The 19958-nt window shown below is 38.9% G+C and overlaps 1 protein-coding gene across 4 annotated transcripts in view; it reads left to right on the top strand.

Annotated features, from left to right (window-relative positions):
* GNE (glucosamine (UDP-N-acetyl)-2-epimerase/N-acetylmannosamine kinase) overlaps positions 1-19958 on the top strand; it is a 77096-nt gene that overhangs the window by 21431 nt on the left and 35707 nt on the right. Inside the window, exons 2-3 of one of the 4 annotated variants that reach the window (XM_012769954.3) lie at positions 796-982; positions 18615-18820. In XM_012769954.3, coding sequence (XP_012625408.1) covers positions 830-982; positions 18615-18820 — 359 coding nt within the window. In that variant the 5' untranslated portion in view covers positions 796-829. Of the gene's footprint in view, positions 1-750; positions 983-13919; positions 14121-14152; positions 14500-18614; positions 18821-19958 lie in introns of those variants that run through there. The other 3 variants (XM_012769955.2, XM_012769958.2, XM_012769957.3) reach the window with 3 other exon arrangements.

The following is a 19958-nucleotide window of genomic DNA, read 5'->3' as shown; positions in this document are numbered from 1 at the left end:
AAGGTTCATCCTTTATATAATGTAGCATACTTTCTATTCTAATGTAGCTTAGATAAAATGCAACGATGTTGATTTTCCTTCAATCTCATGAAGCTAAGGGTTCTAAATATCTTGAGGTCTGTAACTGTTAAGAAATCTTGAAAAATCCTCTAGTTTAATCCTTTTATTTTACTTCTTTGATCAAAGTAGTATATCAATAAATGTTTTGTACGTACCTATATATTAAAATGATGTGATAAAGACTATTGAGATTTTGACTGTAGTTTTTGTTTCTATCTTTAGAAACTCAGAAAAAAATTTTTCTGGTGGAAAATAAAATCACTGGGTGGAATGGTATATCAAAAATCGGGAAGTGGCCGGGCGCTGTGGCACACGCCTGTAATCCTAGCTCTTGGGAAGCCGAGGCGGGCGGATTGCTCAAGGTCAGGAGTTCAAAACCAGCCTGAGCAAGAGCGAGACCCCGTCTCTACTATAAACAGAAAGAAATTAATTGGCCAACTGATATATATATATAAAAAAAAAAATTAGCCGGGCATAGTGGCACATGCCTGTAGTCCCAGCTACTCGGGAGGCTGAGGCAGAAGGATCACTCGAGCCCAGAAGTTTGAGGTTGCTGTGAGCTAGGCTGACGCCACGGCACTCACTCTAGCCTGGACAACAAAGTGAGACTCTGTCTCAAAAAAAAAAAAAAAAAAAATCAGGAAGTAACAGATGCCAACTGTCCTTCCACTTTCAAGCTACTGTCTAGGAACACAGGAAGAATTCAGAGCCACATTTTTTTTTCTTCCTTTTCAGAGAGGTGGGGCTTAAGATTTAGTCTGGAATTCAGATGCCTATGGATGACTGCTCTGTGGCAGCTATCCCAAGAGAACAAACAGCTGCTCTGCTCATTATTTCAAACCACACCAGGAGAGAAGCTTGTGCCTTCGACATGGAAATCAGTATGTATCCTCACAGGGAGTCGTGCTTTCAAGGACCTCATGTAAGTAATTTGGGATCTGACAGAACTTTATTACTGAAATTGCAATGAGAAAAAGAGGAAAATCACAAGGAGGAAGAAGAAAGCTTTGCTTTGAAATCTATCACATCCATTATTTTTTTAAATGTCTTTTTTGTTTATTTGTTTTTTACTGCTAACTCAGGTTAGTCATTCCTTGGCTACTATTTGTTTCTTAGTAACTGTGCTTTTAAAACTCATGGTCTCTTTGCATTTCCAAACTGAATGCTGAATTCCTCCAGATTCCTGACATCAGATAAAGTGCGTTTGCTTTTACTTTTTGAGTTCTTTGTCTGGTAAATAGTTTATTTCCAAAAGATGCAATGTTTGCTGCAACTATTTTAATTTTTTCCTTTGCTTTTGAACCACAGCATTTAGAGCTGCCTAATTTGTACTTCTTTCCCCCCATTTTATTTAGCTAGTCATTATTAGACTGACAACATTGGCAGGGGGAGGGAGGGTGTCTATTTACTCTGAGTTAATTAGTATCTAAGTCAAATAAAAAAGAAATTATCATGTTTATCAATAGATAAATGTATCATATAGTGTGCTATACTATAATGTAGTTTATTATTTTATTTTATTTTATTTTTTTTTGAGACAGAGTCTTGCTTGTTGCCCAGGCTAGAGTGAGTACCGTGGCGTCAGCCTAGCTCACAGCAACCTCAAACTCCTGGGCTCAAGCAATCCTGCTGCCTCAGCCTCCCGAGTAGCTGGGACTACAGGCATGCGCCACCATGCCCGGCTAATTTTATATATATATATTAGTTGGCCAATTAATTTCTTTCTATTTATAGTAGAGACGGGGTCTCGCTCTTGCACAGGCTGGTTTCGAACTCCTGACCTCGAGCAATCCGCCTGCCTCAGCCTCCCAGAGTGCTAGGATTACAGGCGTGAGCCACCGCGCCCGGCTATAATGTAGTTTATTTAACCTAAATTTTTATTGAGGCATATGGAAATGCAGATGTTTTAGGAAATCATCATCACATTTCAATTGAGTGGTTAAAATATATATATATTCATATATATCCAAGTAAAAGATGATCTATAATTAAGGAATGGCTGATAGAAACTTTTCAATCAGATGATGTCTTTCTGTAATTATTTTCAACACAATTAACACTAATGCAGTCACAGACCTAACTTCAGTTTGCTTTCTTCAATAAGAATTTATTATTTTTTATATTTAAGTGGCACTTACACTTAAATTTAAATCCAAGCTCAGACTTTCTTAGCTTCTAGCTGGAACTTATATGTTTTTTTCCTCATGTAGTTAATGAAATCTAAGAAGTGGTTGTTTCTAGTTACAAAGGAAATAGTTGCTGTAATTCATCTCTCCACCCATTTTTCATATCACTGACTTTTAAAAAATTCAGTTTGAAATTACCATTTCATTCACCTGCCTAATGTTGGTGGTTTCTATGACCACATCAACTCTGAAATACTATATGTGGCCTTTAAGTTACCTTCTAAGGTACTCTCCCACTTAACTAACAATTCTAATCATATTTTCCAGTATCTCTCAAAAAACTTTCCTCCTGTCAGGCTGGTCTCCCCTGTAAGCTATTCTCATTCCCATTTTACATGGTGTCCCAAAAGCTACCATACATAGGGGAAATGGGAAATTGCATATTTTGTAAATAAAGACACATTTAGCTATGGTTCCCCATTTCCCTATGTATGGTGACTTTTGGGACACCCTGCATTATCTTCAAACACATCATGTTCTCTTCTAGGAAAATACTCCTTTAAAATGTAAAATTGATAGGATTTCAGGGCATATTGAATGTGAAAAGGAGAAATCAAGGTCTCCGAAATTACTGGGTAGATGATAATACCATTCACTGAGAATGAGAATGGAGGAGAAAGCCCAGGTTTATGGGAAAGAGGAAAACTTAATTTTGGATGAGTTGATTTGAAGGGCCTGTGGAACACATCCAAATAAAGGTGTCCTATAAGAAGTTGAGTATTTGGGTTTGGACTGCGAAGACTAGGCTAGAGATTCAGATCCATGAATAATTTTAAATGATTGTTAAGCCATGCAAGTAGATGAGACCATGCTGGGTATATTCTAAAATGAGATATAAGGAAAGCTAAATACAGAATCCTACAAAATATTAACTTTTATGTAGGGGTTTGAGGAAATATCACAGCCAGAGAGGTTGGAGGTAGTCAGGAAATCAGATACCTTGGAAGCCCACTATGTAGAATATCTCAAGAATGAGGCAGTGACCAACAGTGTGAAAAGGGGGGATTAAGAGAAGAGAAGCTGGAGGGCAGTAAAGACTAGGTGCACGGGCAGCTGGAAAAAGTGAGTTGGAAAAGAGGGAACATTCCAGGAAAGTACCAGTGAATATTTAACGTAAAGTGCCAACAGACTGAAGTCTCTGGGTTTCCATAGAACTTTACATCCTATTAAGTTAAGTTTAATAATGTCTAAGAGTTTAATTGTCTAACACTTAGACAACTGCTATATGAAAAAAGAGAGTTATGAATAAAAAGAGAGTTTATAAACATAAAAGAGTTATGAATTGACCAAGACTAAAAGTATAACAAACTGGGAGCCAGGGACAGGAAAATCTGGTGAAACAGGTAGGGCAAGAAATGTAGTTGAGTGCTTTGGGCTAAGAGTGAACAGTGTATTTTGAAATAGATGTAAAGTTTATGGAGTGAATTATGCCTATCACAAATCTCTTTCTCCAGATCCTCAATCTCAAGAAAATGTCCTGTGGGTGCTGCAAACTCAACATTTTCAAAATTAGAGCTCATTATCTTCTCACCTGCTCTACCCATCTTTAAATCTGCTTCTCCTCTATTTCAGATAACAGTATTCCCTGTCACCCAGTTGTCTGAAGCAGAAACCTCTCATTTCTGTCATCAAGTTCTGTCCATTGTTTCTCTACATTCTTTCAATTCTATCTTCTCATTCTTAATTCCCATCACTACTGTTTTAATTCAGGTCCTGAAATAGTATTCCTAACTAGTATACCTTCTTCTAGTCCTTCCTCTTTTTTCCAATCCATCTTCCATAATTCTAATTATGCAAATCTGATCTCCCTGATTAAAAGCCCTCCCAATCATAGTGAGGAGAAAGTCTGACCTCCTTAGCATGACATCATGCAAGACCCTTGCTGACCTGGCCTTTACTCCACATCTTAGCTGCATCTCCAGTTACTTTCTGCCTCCATTTCTTATAACATCACCAAATTTCTCCTTGCTCTTCAACTCATCAAGCTATTTAAAAAAACAATTTTTTTTTTTTTTTTTTTTTTTTTTTAGAGATGAGATCTTGCTATGTTGCCCAGGCTGGTCTCAAACTCCTGGCCTCAAGTGATTCTCTTGCCTTGGACTCCCAAACTGCTGGGATTATGGGCACCACCATGCCCAGCCACCATTCTCTTTTATGTTTGATTCATTATAAAGACTGAGCAACAGTACTGCACTACTAAGATCATAAGCCTAGATAGTGGAAGGTGGCTGACTGGGGAAGATGAATACAAGTGACTTGTCCTAGCCATAGAAAAAAGAATAGGGGCCAGGCACGGTGGTTCACGCCTGTAATCCTAGCACTCTGGGAGGCCGAGGCAGGCGGATTGCTCAAGGTCAGGAGTTCGAAACCAGCCTGAGCAAGAGCGAGACCCCGTCTCTACTATAAATAGAAAGAAATTAATTGGCCAATTAATATATATAGAAAAAATTAGCCGGGCATGTTGGCCCATGCCTGTAGTCCCAGCTACTGGGGAGGCTGAGGCAGAAGGATTGCTTGAGCCCAGGAGTTTGAGGTTGCTGTGAGCTAGGCTGATGCCACAGCACTCACTCTAGCCTGGACTACAAAGCAAGACTCTGTCTCAAAAAAAAAAACAGGAAGAAAGAAAAAAGAATAGGAATGGCAATGAATCTTTGGTAAGTGATGTGATCCTCCTTTGACTCAATACTTATTGACTGTTTCTTTTTTTTTTTTTTAAGACAAAGTCTCTGTTGCCCAGGCTAGAGTGCCATGATATCAGCCTAGCTCACAGCAACCTCAAACTCCTGGGCTCAAGCAATCCTTCTGCCTCAGCCTCCTGAGTAGCTGGGACTACAGGCATGTACCACCATGCCAGGCTAATTTTTTCTATATATTTTTAGTTGTCCAGCTAGTTTCTTTCTATTTTTAGTGGAGACTGGATCTCACTCTTGCTCAGGCTGGTCTTGAACTCCTGACCTTGAGCGATCCATCTGCCTCGGCCTCCCAAAGTGCTAGGATTACCAGCGTGAGCCACCATGCCTGGCCTGTGTTTCTTAAACGAGGTATGATTCAAAGAACTATCAGGGAGGCAAGCATACCTAACAGGGCTAAATTCAAGGAATTTACGATCTAATTAAAGAATAGGTCCTATATAGGGAGGTGACTAATGTGACTCATTTTCTTGGGTTCCTTATAATACATTATATGCATAATTTTACAGTCACAAATATATACATTCAAAGACACCAGGTAATTAATAACAGGTAAGAAATGGATAGTGAAGACAAGTGCTACAGGAATTCAGAGGAGAAAAAGATTATTTTGGGATAGGGTTCAGAGTAGGTTTCACAGCAAAGATAGCATTTGAAGCCTGAGTAGGCTGGGGTATGTATCCAAGGATTTATCTACATAGAAGTCAAAATGGAAGGCTTGAGAGTGAATGAAATTCTAAAAAGGAGCAGAAGCTAATCATAAGAGAATGCTCATGTTTAAGAGCATGAAGAGGGTAAGGGAAGAAAAACAGAAATGATTTGAAAGGTAGAATTAGATTGATTCCAGAGTAGGAGCATGAAAGACATGAGAAGAGAGAGGTTGGGGCCTTCTCTTCATGCTTAGGCTTTATAGATGTTAATTATGCATATTTGGATGAGTCTTAGGTACCCATGTAGGTGTTAAGAAGCCCACCTAAGTACTCCAAAGGTATGGCCATGTGGGAGCCCAGCTCATCCTTAGCTGCATGCTGACCACAAAATGTGGGCTATTATTCCTCAGCTTCAGGGGTATTGGACTAGTACCTTGGCTGTTTGCTTAGCCTATGCTGGGAAATCACGAAATTTACCCACAGGCTTGTTGTTGGTACAGAGTACTGTTGATCTTAGCTATTCCTTTAAAGTCCAAAAGAACATATTTCCCATATAACTTTTAATAAGCAGTTATTTTAGAACATAATTATGTTGATCCAACTTTTAATAACAAAGTTAAAGGCAAACTAGTTTTTAATATTTTTCTAGTTCTGGAATAGCTGTGCCAATTAAACTTTCTGAACTTCTATTAGTCAGAGATGACTGAGCCCTCTTGGGCTTGCCTCATTTCCCTAGCAGCCAGAAAAGAAATAAAATAATTTATTGGTTTAAAATATGAAACTTCCATAGTCCATAAAGAAAAATATATTTGGCTGGGCGCAGTGGCTGATGCATGTAATCCTAGCACTGTGGGAGGCTGAGGCAGGAGGATTGCTTGAGCTCAGGAGTTCGAGACCAGCCTGAGCAAGAGTGAGACCCCATCTCTACTAAAAATAGAAAGAAATTAATTGGTCAACTAAAAATATATAGAAAAAATTAGCCTGGCATGGTGGCCCATGCCTGTAGTCCCAGCGATTCGGAAGGCTGAGGCAGAAGGATTGCTTGAGCCCAGGAGTTTGAGGTTGCTGTGAGCTAGGCTGACACCACGGCACTCTTGCCAAGGCAACAGAGTAAGACTCTGTCTCAAAAAAACAAAACAAAAAAAAACAACAAAAAAAGAAAAATACATTTTAAAATCCTAATAAAGGGCGATATTTCACAAAAACAAACACAAAGTCATTAGATTTATTTGTACCTCTCTTCTATAATTGGAAAAGCTAGCACAGGGATAGTTCACTGCTATATGTGCTCTAAAAGCTGACTGGCAGGCATGATAAACTGATTAGTAATTGGGGCTATGAATAGTGATTAAATGGTCCTGAAATAAGAATTTTACAAAGGATTCTCTTCTGGTTATAAGTATCTTAATCAGTACATTTGTAAGCATACCTCTTAATTTCATGCTCTTGTGATCCTAAAATTGACCAATACACTTGAGGATGTTACTGAATTATTTTCAGCCAATATAATCTAATCCTTACATACTTTTCCTAGAGGAAAAGAACTGCTTTCCCTATGTGGTGTAGCCTCATAAGGTTACTTGGTGCAACAGGAGCAATTCTTTTTCTGGGGAGGCTATGAGCAATCTGGCTTATGTAGTGATATCTGGTTTGAACAGTGATGTAACCTCAGGTAACTTTGCCTTTTGTGCTTTGGTCTTTTTGTCTATAAAATGAAGGTTATAGAATCTTAATGTTAATCATGACAACATTAAGATGTTGTTATGAGTACTGAGTGAATATAGGTAAAGTACAGAGAGGCAGAGACTTTATAATAATTAAGTCACCAAATGAAAGAACAAGACAAGTTCCTGTTACAAGAAATGTTTCCAAAGAGGCCAAATGAGCATCTGTCAGGGATGCTGTAGAAAGGGTTTCCCCTTTGATGAGAAGGTTGGATTTGATGATCTCTTAAGGCCTGGGGGTCACTGATAGTCTAATAATGCCCTTAATGCTTGAAGTTATATTTATGCTTATAGAGTAGTCTACAGAAAAATCTAATTTTTGTTATACTACAAAGCCATAAATACTTTTTTGCAGTTTATAGAGTCCTCAGACTAGAGTCAAATGAAGCCAAATCAAACAAAACTTAACTCATGGGGAAGATTTTTGGTATGTTAATTCACACTGTTAAATAGCAATCCAGCAATAGAAACCCAGAAATGTAATATTATTTACTCATAGAAAAGTGATCTCAAAAAGAAGAGAAAATGCCTCCTAAGGCTCTTTGCTGCAACCTAATCTCAAGAAAACATAGAAGGAAATACTAAAAAGAAGGTCATTTCATTTAAGGTTAAATGATTCCATGAACACAGAACTACCTGACTATATATGGAAATATAAAATTCACAATATTGGTAAAACAAACCCAAAACTTAGAAGTGGCTTAGTAAGTATGCATAAATTCTCAAAATGTATTACCTATTGTTAAAAGTATTTATACTTATAGTTACATTATTCCTAGCTGTAACGTTAAGCATTAAGTATTTTTAAAACATACTGTAGTATAATTTACAAATAAAAAGTCACATGTTAAATGTATATCCAAATTTTTAGAAACTAAACATTCTGGGTGTAAGCAACACCCAGATTTTAAAAACTGAACATTAAACATTATTTCTGAAGTTAATTTTCTTAATTTTCAAGAGAAAAAAATTAATGTTCTACTCTGGGTATTTAGTGGTATGGCATGTAACGTTAAAAGCAATATGCCGACCAGGTGCAGTGGCTCACACTTGTAATCCTAGCACTCTGGGAGGCCGAGGCAGGCAGATCGTTGAAAGTCAGGAGTTCGAAACCAGCCTGAGCAAGAACAAGACCCTGTCTCTACTAAAAATAGAAAGAAATTAATTGGACAACTAAAAATATAGAGAAAAAATTAGCCGGGCATGGTGGCACATGCCTGTAGTCCCAGCTGCTTGGGAGGCTGAGGCAGGAGGATTGCTTGAGCCCAGGAGTTTGAGGTTGCTGTGAGCTAGGCTGACGCCACGGCACTCACTTTAGCGTGGGCAACAGAGGGAGACTTTGTCTCAAAAAAAAGCAATATGCCTATCTTGACTTTTAAATGACTTTCGATACCACTTGTGGTAGGCAGAATAGTAGCTCCCCAAAGATATCCACATCTTTTTTTCCCTATTTTTCACCCTGTCTCACTCCTGATATCCACATCTTAATCCCTGGAACCTGTGAATATGTTACCTTACATAGCAAGAGGGACTTTGCAGATATGGTTAAGGATTTTGAGCTGGGAAAATTATTCTGGTCTATTGGGTGGACCGAAGGGAATCACAAGGGCCTTTTGAAGTGAGAGAGAGAAGCAGGGGAGTCAGAGATGTGACAATGGAAACAAAGGGCAGAGGGGCCACAAGTGAAGGAAGGTGGGCATCCTCTAGAATAGTGGTGGGGAACCTTTTCATGTTGGAAGTCCACATTAATTTAGCTGTAATCAAATAATGTCACATTCAAGAAACTTCAATTAGATATACTTAAAATGCACATTATTTTTGTAAAAATCTAATTACTATGTACTTAATTTCAAAAATGAAAACTATTTGTTAATTTTAATGTTAACTAACCTTTTAATGACTTTGTTGTGTCTGCTTTTTGCTGGAAAGCATTTGTATATTTGGTTGCAGCATGGAGGTCTGCAGTTTCAGTTGATCCTCTAGATGGGTTTCAGTCATTTGTGACCTTAAGGGCATCTTGATTTGGGTTAGATGAGAGAATGTAGATTCACAGCAATAAGGGGTTGAAAAGCAAGAAAGCTTTTTTCAGGCATGTTGCCAAAGGCATAGGTATTCTAATGCATTTTTCCATATTTCAATTGGATCTTTCTCAGCATCAATGACTTTAGAATGTCATCTGCTGAGAGCTCAATCCATTCCATCTGTAATTCTTTAGGTGCTTTGGTGATATCGACTAGGTGATGCTGAAATGCTAATTTGAGTGTGATGCCATGATGCTCAAAGTCAGTGAACCTTTCATTGTATTCTCCAATTAATAGGTCTATAACAGCTGCATATTCTTCAAATGATTTGCATACATCATCCTGCTCATCAATGACCTTTGCTAACTGAGGAAAATGTTAATCTGAAATTTCCTTTTGAAGAAGTGTTTTAAAACAAATAGCTTTTTTTGAAATGCTTGGAATTTTTTACACATATCATATATAGACTTAGTTTCACCTTGCAAAGAAATATTCAAGTCATTTTGATTTGACATATCACACAGAAATGCTGCATTCCTATAGAAATCTTCTTTCAAAAAAAAAAGAAACCTTCTTTCACTAATTCATTTTTCTGATTTTGTTCTTCATAAAATTTAATTATTGGCTCTCACAGAGATAAAATTTTGGCTAACACCTGTCTTTGTGATAGCCAACGCACTTTAAAATGATACGGCAGGCCGGGTACGATGGCTCATGCCTATAATCCTAGCACTCTGGGAGGCCGAGGTAGGAGGATTGCTCGAGGTCAGGAGTTCGACAGCAGTCTGAGCAAGAGTGAGACCCCATCTCTACTAAAAATAGAAAAAAATTGGCTTGGCAACTAAAAATAGAAAAAAAATTAGGTGCCCTGTAGTCCCAGCTACTTGGGAGGCTGAGGCAGGAGGATGGCTTAAGCCCAGGAGTTTGAGGTTGCTGTGAGTGAGGCTGATGTCACGACACTCTAGCCAGGGAAACAGAGTGAGACTCTGTCTCAAAAAAAAAAAAAAAAAAAAGGAATGATATGGCAAATTCATACTGAATACCTTATCATTCAACTTTAGCATGTTACAAAACTGAAGATGCCATGTTACATTTGCAGGAATATAGTTAACAATACTTATAACTTGTTGCAAAGTGTCAGATTTTGTTGATACAATGAAAAGAAATGAGAGCATCTGGCAAGAGTGCAGTGGCATCATCATAGCTCTCTGCAACCTCCAACTCACGGCTCAGGCGATCCTCCTGCCTCAGTCTAATTTTTAATTTTTGCATACATCATCCAGTTAATTTTTTTCTAGTTTTTAGTGGAGACGAGGTCTCGCTCTTGCTCAGGCTAGTCTTAAACTCCAGACCTCATGTGATCCTCCCACCTTGGCCTCCCAGAGTGCTAGGATTACAGGCGTGAGCCATCGCTCCCGGCCTGCTTGTACTTTTTTTTTTTAATGTGTGCAACAAACCCTTCATATTTTCTTGTCATGGAAGGTGTACCACCTGTACATATATACACTCACTAAATTTACCAAATTCAGTCCAACTTCACAACATTTATCTTGAAAGCTGTTGAAGATATCTATTCCCCGTGTTCTGTTCTCAAGAGTGCCCAAAGCGAGTACTTCTTCACAGTTAGTAGTATCAATTGATTCATCCAAAGCGGTTAAATAATATACATTTTCCTTTTCAAGTATTGCATGAAGTTGTTCTGTTAAGTTGAAGGCTAATTCATGCTGCCGATCAGTTATGGTTCTCCTTGAAAGAGGCAGTTGTTTGTACTTTGAAATGTTATCTGGGTCTAAGCATCCTACAACTTGGATAATGCATTCTTTCACAATTTCTACAGCACTGAATGGCTTCCTTTTCCTGCCAAGATATAAGCTACTTTATAAGTTGCTTCGGTAGCATTATTTCCAGGCCTTATTGCTATTTGAATGAATAGCATCTGGATCTGCTCATACTACTTTGAAAAAATTGTCTTTGCTTTTCATCTTTTAATTTCTGCAATACAACCTTCCGTCCCCCTTCTCTAATTTAAAATATTTGAGGTCCTTATGAGTGTTATAATGCTGATGACCATTGAATTTCTTTAATGTTGATATGGCAGTATCACAAAGCAAGCAAAGCACCTTATCTTTAGCAGAAACAAGATAATATTGTAATTCCCAATCCTCATTAAAAAGTCTATTTTTTTCCTATTTTCTTCCAACTTTCTCTTGGTCTTCTTTGACATGATGGGTTATTAAGCAGACAGAATTTAAAAATACTGTCAAGCTGTGCAACTATTCACAAATTCCACTTCAAACAGAAACACAATGCACCACTGTCAAAAGCTGGTAACAGACTGGCATACTTGACCTCCATCAACTCCCACCAACCAGTCTCGTGGGGTTAGTGGTGCCAGTCAGGTGGGGGAAGTTAGAACTAAATCATGAGTATAGCAGCTCTCAGTTTAGCCCTTAAGGCTTACTAATGTTCTAATTGTGCCAATAAATCTGGGAGGATTTTTTCATTTGAAACTTATTTTATTCTTTGGTATTTGAAATACATTCATGGTAAAAATAAAAATATAAAAGATGAAGAAAAATTAATAAAAATAAAAGGATTTGTTCTGTAAAATTTGGATTCAGTCAAAAGGGCACATTTAAAGACCTAGAAAGCCACATGTGGCCTTAAAGCTGCAGGTTCTCCACCCTGTTCTAGAAGGAAGGCAACTCTATTGACACCTTGATTTTAGTCCCTTGAAACCCATTCTGGATTCCTAACATCCAGAACTGTAAGATAATAAATTTGTGTTGTTTTAAGATACTAATTTTGTGGTAATTTGTTACAGCAGCAATATGGAACTAAAACATTGTTTATAGTCTGGTCAGTCTGTGTCAGATTCATGTATTTCCTCCCTATTTAATAGCTTCTTGTGTCTATCTCATAGGCATCTCAATCATATCATTTCCTGAATGAAAACTTTCTTTCCTTCTTCCCAAACCTGGTCACTCTGCTAGCCCTTCTCTTCTTAGTAAATGGCACAAACACCCAATTACTAATGGCAGAAACCTGGAAGTCATTTTTGATTTCTTCCTTTTCTCTGTAATTCCTTTATTGCTAATCCATAATTAAGTTTCATCAATTTTACTTTCAAAATATATCTCATATCCATCCAATTAAGTTTCACTGCCATCTTTGTTGTCCAGGCTAGAGTGAGTGCTGTGGCATCAGCCTAGCTCACAGCAACCTCAAACTCCTGGGCTCAAGCAATCCTGCTGCCTCAGCCTCCCGAGTAGCTGGGACTACAGGCATGTGCCACGATGCCCGGCTCATTTTTTATATATATATCAGTTGGCCAATTAATTTCTTTGTATTTATAGTAGAGACGGGGTCTCACTCTTGCTCAGGCTGGTTTTGAACTCCTGACCTCGAGCAATCCGCCCGCCTCGGCCTCCCAGAGAACTAGGATTACAGGCGTGAGCCACCGCGCCCGGCACTGCCATCATTCTTGATTCCCATCCAATCCATTCTTCACACAGCAGCCAAAGTGAAATTTGATGGCACTTCCTTACAGAAACTCCTTAATGTCTGTCTCTTTGTGGCTGATGTGACCCTTTCGTGGCTCCAAGCTAGCTGCACAGGAACTAACAGTTCACACGTATTCTGCAAATCAGAGCTTCATTATTAATTGAAATACATCACAAACTGCAAAATATTTGATGACATTTGAAATTTGCTGTATAGCAAGGAATCTCAATGAGCTGTTAGATTGTTTAAATAGTTTCATCTGTAGTAAATTTTTTAATGGTTATAGTTGAAAAAAATTTTGTAGTGTTTTCTATCATCACTCAAAGTTTCCTCTCAATGGTAACTCAGGAATTTGAAAAGATCATTGAAATGTCTTCAAGCCTGATGCGGTGGTGGGGCGCCTGTAATCCCAGCTACTCAGGAGACTGAGGCTGGAGAATGGCTTGAGTTTGAGTCTAGCGTGGGCAATACTGCAAGACCCCATCTCTTAAAAAAAATAAAATAAAACAAAATAAAAGGTCTTTCTCAGTTGTGAGATCTCTTTCCTGACAGTTTTTCTACCGCTGCCACGTTTCTACCGGGACATCCCTGGGCCTTGAGACTGGCTGGGGTTCCCGGCAGCAGAGGTCGACGCTGTGCTGGTTACAAAGATCAGTCAGTACTGTCTTGTCTTCGTCAGCATTCAACACTCCACCGGAGTGACAGACGTGGCAAGGAGTGGCAGGGCGGCTCCGGGCTGGACGGGCTGCACGACAGTATCGTTTCGGTTCTCGTCTACGAAATGTCTGAGGGAGAGGAAGGCCTCAGAGAAGCCCCGTTGGGTGCAGGGCCAAAGCAACTACCCCGTGGGGGGCCTTGGGGCTCGTCGCTGCCGGAGGAGAACGCTTCGCGGCGGGAACAGAGGCTGGCAGGAGAGCTCCGCCGTGGCCCTAAGCGCCACCAAGACAACCGAAAGCGCTTCGCCGTCCCGCACTCGCCTCCTCTGCTAAAAAAACGTTGGGAAGGGGGCGGGTCGTGTCCGGGGAGCAGCCAATCACAGGAGTCTTCTCAGGGGACGTAAGGGCGCGTTCGCCGATTCGGCGCTCCGGGTGGGTGTGGCGGGGGCGAGCGAGTAACGGGGCCAGGGTCGAGCGACGAGTCATCGACCCTCGCACCTGAGTTGCGGAACCCGAAGGGCGGGCTTGCACCCCGCCTGCTTTCCGGCGCTCGGTCAGGCTCTTGCTGGAGGAACGCGGCGAGAGCGGCGGCCGCGGCGGCGCGGGAGCGTGCCTCAGACCGTCGTCTGGTGAGAGCCGCGCGTCAGCGGGAGACTGGGGAGAGCATCCTGCCTGAGGGCCTCTTCCTCCAGCCTCCTACCCCCAGGCCTCGGCTCCTCCGCCTCCGGCAGCTTCCCACCCACCGCGCCCCCAAGCCGGCACCCCGACCGGGTCCTCGCCCTGTGTCCCGCGGCCTACGTGATAGGGCCCTTCTTTGGCTCTGCCTTGTGGCCCGGATGAGCAGGGGCGAGAGGCGCAGAGGGAGGCCTAGCCTGGCTCCATCCCCTCGGGAAGTGCTGTCCAGACCAGCAAGGAAAGATAGTGTCCCGTTACGGAGGTGTGCGAGAGAGGGTGCAGGGCTGCTTGGCAGACCGGTGTAAAGGACCGGGCTAAAAGATGTTCTTGAAGGTACCCGCCCTACTCTAAGTTTACATTCTGAGTCTGGGCTTCCTTGGAACTTTGATAAGCGTTTCTTTTTTTTCCCCAACCCTGAGCACGCTTGTAAAATTGTTAGAACACGAGAAAGTGTTCTTTGCTCCTCTGATAGGAGGGGTAGGGTACAGTATAAGGTATAAGTAACTGGTTAATCCAACTATAGGAGCTCTGGAAGGAGAAACCAAACTGAATTACAGCTCGAGAATAGGGTTCTGAGTTTCAGACCACTTTATATAGCCCTTTTTTTCTTATTCCTGTGAGTCTTGTCCTCACTGCACTGAAGGAAGGGTGATTTATCAGGTTCTCTTCCAGGAAGGTTAGCTCTCATGGATGTTTATGGAATGAACAGACACCAGGGTGTGGGACAGTGTCCTGAGTGCTGAAGTCATTCAGATCTGGGTTTGAGTTTGTTTGGGTTCTGTCAATTATTAACTATTTAACTGTGATTTGGGGCAAAAGATTATTTTCTCTGTGCCCCCGTCTGTAAAAGGTGAATATTAAGAGGGCTGTGAGGATGAAATGAGTAAATGCTCATAAAGCTATTAGCATTTGGGAAGTGCTTAGCAAAAGTTTACTGTTACTGTTGTCTCTTCTGGAGTGACTACTTGAACAAAGTGTTCATTATTTTAAATTGATTAGCTTAAAAAAATTCTCTTCAAAAAGAATTCTTTTTACACAGTTGAGCGGGACATTATTTTTCTGGAAAGGGTTGTTCACCTGTTGTCAATATTTATAACTGACAATCTTGGGTTGAGAGAATGCAGAAAGTGGTCTTCAGGAATTGGGTTTCTTGGGATTACCACTGAGTTCAAGATGAAGGCATACTTCTCTATGAATCATTAATCAATCACCTGTCATCTATCTGTCTAGCTTTTGGTGGTTCTGGGTACAATTATGGAATTGAAGAGTGAAATGGATGAAAATATCCAATCTCTCCATCTGACTTTCTGACCTTTAGGCTTGAAGGAATTATGGACAACACACCAAACTTCACAGTGTTCGTTTAAAAGATTTCTTGTTTTTAATAATGAAATATTTCAAATATCCTAAAATGGATAGAAGTCAATATGATACCCTCTATCAATCACCAAGATTTAATACATAATAACATGTTGCCGCGTTTGTTTTTGATCTTTGCTTATGATGTGATTTTTAAAAATAAATGTTTGGCCAGGCACGGTGGCTCACGCCTGTAATCCTAGCACTCTGGGAGGCTGAGGCGGGCGGATTGCTCGATGTCAGGAGTTCGAAACCAGCCTGAGCCAGAGCGAGACCCCGTCTCTACTATAAATAGAAAGAAATTAATTGGCCAACTAATATATATATATATAGAGAGAGAGAGAGAGAAAAATGAGCCGGGCATGGTGGCGAATGCCTGTAGGCCCAGCTACTTGGGAGGCTGAGGCAGGAGGATCACTTGAGCCCAGGAGATTGAGGTTGCTGTGAGCTAGGCTGACCCCACAGCACTCACTCTAGCCTGGGCAACAAAGCGAGACTCTGTCTCACACACAAAAAAATAAATTAATTAAAATAAAATAAATGTTTATATATAGAGAAAGTCTAAAGTCCTTTCATCTCCATTTTCTTTACCCTTCCCTCCCTCTCCAGAGGTAAGTATAATATTTTCCTGAGTTGGTGTGTAATTTTATTATATATAAATAAACAATATGTGGTAATGTTTTGCATATTTTAAAAAATGTACAAATGGTAGCTCACTCTTTAGAATTTGCTGTTTTCCCCAGTGCTGTGTTTCTGAGATTTATCAATATTGACAAATATAGACATCCATTTTATTTATTCATTCTTTTTTTTTTTTTTTTTTTTTACTTAGCCTTAACTTGAAACTCATCCATTTGTTTTAATTGCTGTTTAGGATTCCATGGTGTAAATAAATTGGTTTTGTTTGTTTTACATTGCATTTTATGCAACTTAGATTCCCCTATTTTAGATTAAGTCCATTTTGTCACATTTATTCATTCCATACTGATGATGAAGACTCTGGCCATAGTGCTCAGTATAAAAATGCACGATGTCTTATCCCGAACAAATAACAACATATACTGAGCAGAGAAAAAATTTATTAATTTTGTTTCTAGTGCTTCTGTTTGGGAAAGTTGGGTGAGATCTGCTATGTGGTTTAGTGTCATGTACTAGATTGTAAATTCCTAAAAATCAGAAAGTAGGTCTTTTTCAGCTCCATGGCTTTCTCGGTTTTCTTCACAATCCTCTGCACAGAGTAGATACTCTATAAATGTTTGTGACAGTGTTTTTGCTTTCAGAGCTCTCATAACCCTTTATATATTTGAAAAGTTGATGGCCAGCAATTTTCAAAACTTTGCACTTTTCAATTTGATATTTCCAGTGCCTTTAAACTTTCCCATTTTGCCATTTATTTCAGAAATGTAATTAAAAGCATTTTTAAAAGCAAAATATGCAACAACAGTTTGTAGAATATGTTACCTATTGCATAATTTACAGTATATGTATTTATAAATCAATATATGTGTATTTGTTTATATAATTGTAATTTATCTACTGAAGATAGATAAGAGACCAGTAACTGTTAGCTTTCAGAAAAAAAAAAAAAAAACAACTATGTGGCTAGGGAACACAGAGGAGAAGATTTTTTGCTATATAGCCTCATGTGACCTTTCAGTTTTAAACCATGTGAATATATTACCTAATCAAAAAAGTTAAATTAAAAATTTTTTTTGAATTCCTCCCCTTAAAAGGGCATTTTACCATTATTTCCTTTTTAAGATTTAACTTCTTTCTTTAAAAAAAGCTTTAGCCTTAAGTAACATTGTTTTATGTTTCACAGTTTATTTATATGGTTAGCTTGCTCTCAGTTTAGATACAGTAACCTTTTAGTAACTTGGTAAATATTAAGCATTTAGTACTGCCAGATAGAAAGTTTGATGTTCTTTGTAAAATACATACTAATTGACCAACCATGAATGATTTACTTTGCCTCACCCAGCAAATTAAATATCACCAACAATTTATTCAGGTCAATGTGATCAGTGGAAAAAGGATTATGTACAAGAATACTTAGGGCATCCCTTTTTGGAAGAATAGTTTTGTCTCTTTAATGATTAGGTAGTGCTTAGGTCTTCTGAATACAACTTTTTTGGCAGAATGCTCATTTCGTTATCTTATAAGTGCTTTCGACTGGGTGGAATTACCTTTTACTGGGGATTGTAAATTCAGAGTGAGCCTAACAATTTGCATGGTCACAGAATTTTAGTCTAAGAGAGATGAGGAACCAATAGCAGAGGGCTACTATGGAACTTCCAGTGAGTTTCAGAGTTATTGAAACTCTGTATTGGCATCCTTATTCAAGCTTCTTTGGATTCCTAATGACAAATTCTAAATATTGATACACTTCCTGAAACATGAGCATTGAGATCAGAGTCCATGAGGTGAAATTTTTTGTTGATACAGAGAAGTTTAAAATTTTCAATGAAAAAAATTACTTATCTCTTGAATGGCAAAGGAGATGTGCAATAAATAGCATATTTGTGTGTGGTAGGGCCACAGTGCTGCTACAGAGAAAGGCAGCAGCTAAGAGGTGGAATTGAAGGCTTGGGAGGTATGGGGTGAAGAACTAAAAAGGAGTGTCAGGGCATTTGGATGAATGGAGTTGCATAACTGAGTTAGAGAACAATAATGGAGGAACTAGTTTGGAAAAGAAAATGAGTTCAGGTCAGGCGAGGTGACTCACACCTGTAATCCTAGCACTCTAGGAGGCCGATGTGGGAGGATCACTTGAGGTCAGGAGTTTGAGATGCCTGAGCAAGAGCCGAGACCCCAGCTCTACAAAAAAATAGAAAATTAGCCGGGTATGGTGGTGTGGGCTACTTAGGAGGCTGGGGCAGGAGGATCGCTTGATCCCAGGAGTTTGAGGTTGCAATGAGCTATGATGTCACCACTGTACTCTAGCTGGGGTGACAGAGTAAGGCCCTGTCTCAAAAAAAATAAATAAAAATAAATAAATGGTGGTTAAGGACTTATAACTGAAAATTCTATTTTTTGTATCTAGGAGTTATTCTGATTATAAACAATACTTTTTATTTTTACAACTTCAGGCACTCTATTTTAAGAACCTCTCAAAAGGAAAAAAACAAGTCATGGAGAAGAATGGGAATAACCGAAAGCTTCGGGTTTGTGTTGCTACTTGCAACCGTGCAGATTATTCTAAACTTGCCCCTATCATGTTTGGCATTAAAACGGAACCTGAATTCTTTGAGCTTGATGTGGTGGTTCTTGGCTCTCACCTGATAGATGACTATGGGTAAGATGAAAGTATTTTGATATTCTTCATTGTAACAGTGTACGGAGAGAAGTTGGATTTTGTAGTCATGTAGGCCCACCTTCAAATCCCAGTTCTAGCACTTAGTTTTTATGTGGCCTTGGAGAAATCACTTAGCATCTCTGAGACTCAGTTTCCTCAATTATAAAATGGAGTGAAAACCATATTGTAAGTTGTTGTGAGAAATGGAGATAGTGATATAAAGCATCCATCACAGCTGCTTAGTAGATGCTTGATAAATGACAGATGTAAATGTTATTACTATTATTTGTTGTTATATTCAGAAAAAATGCCACTTATAAATATATATTGTGTGGCTATGAAAATGTGATTCCATGTAATCTGTATTGTGAGTTTTAATGGCAATTCTTTAAAACTGGTTTATAGGTCAACAGCATATAAAGTAGTGGATATGGAATAAGATTTTAAAAATCTAATTTTAAAAATCTAATTTTACAAGATAAACTAGAATGTTACATTACCATGGCCATTGACATTTATTTTGGTGATCAATTAGGTTATTGATCACAGGCTACATTTAAAAAATGAAGGTTGGAAATTTAAAAAAAGTAAAAAATGAAGGTTGGGTAATCTTTGAGGAACAGAACATATAAACCAGAAGTGGACATTTTTATTTTGCTATATGTAATAAAGCTGCATTTAGTGCACTCTTGTGGCATGAAAACATTATTGCAGTCTCCAAAGATGGTCACAAATACATTATATATGAAAGAAGCTTGTGTTAAATTGTCCTTTTCAGGCTGTTCTTTAAAAACAAGACAACAGCAGCAAAACTAATAAATAAAAACTTGCTTCCAAAAATCAATTTGGCAATTTGCTCTTAGAAAATACTTAAGGAATAGAGAAGAAACTTACAGATATCTTAGGGATCCCTAGATTTTTTTTTTTTTTAACGTGAAATGAGTTCTGGCTATTTAAGAAAATCCACTTCGGTGATAGGACAAGGTGGAAGAAAAATTTTAGCTAGATCCTGAGATGAAAGTCTGAGTGGATTCTTTTACTTTTAAGAAAGCTTTAAAAGGAAGACTAGTGAAAGAGAAGCTCTTAGTAGGTTTCTTATCTGCCTACCACAGTTATTAAGGATGGAAAGGTAGTATTT

This window comes from Microcebus murinus, chromosome 12 (genome assembly GCF_040939455.1).
Source record: "Microcebus murinus isolate Inina chromosome 12, M.murinus_Inina_mat1.0, whole genome shotgun sequence".
NCBI classification, from domain to species: domain Eukaryota; kingdom Metazoa; phylum Chordata; class Mammalia; order Primates; family Cheirogaleidae; genus Microcebus; species Microcebus murinus.
The sequence above is the reverse complement of the archived record's forward strand: the minus strand, read 5'-3'. Positions and strand labels throughout refer to the sequence as shown.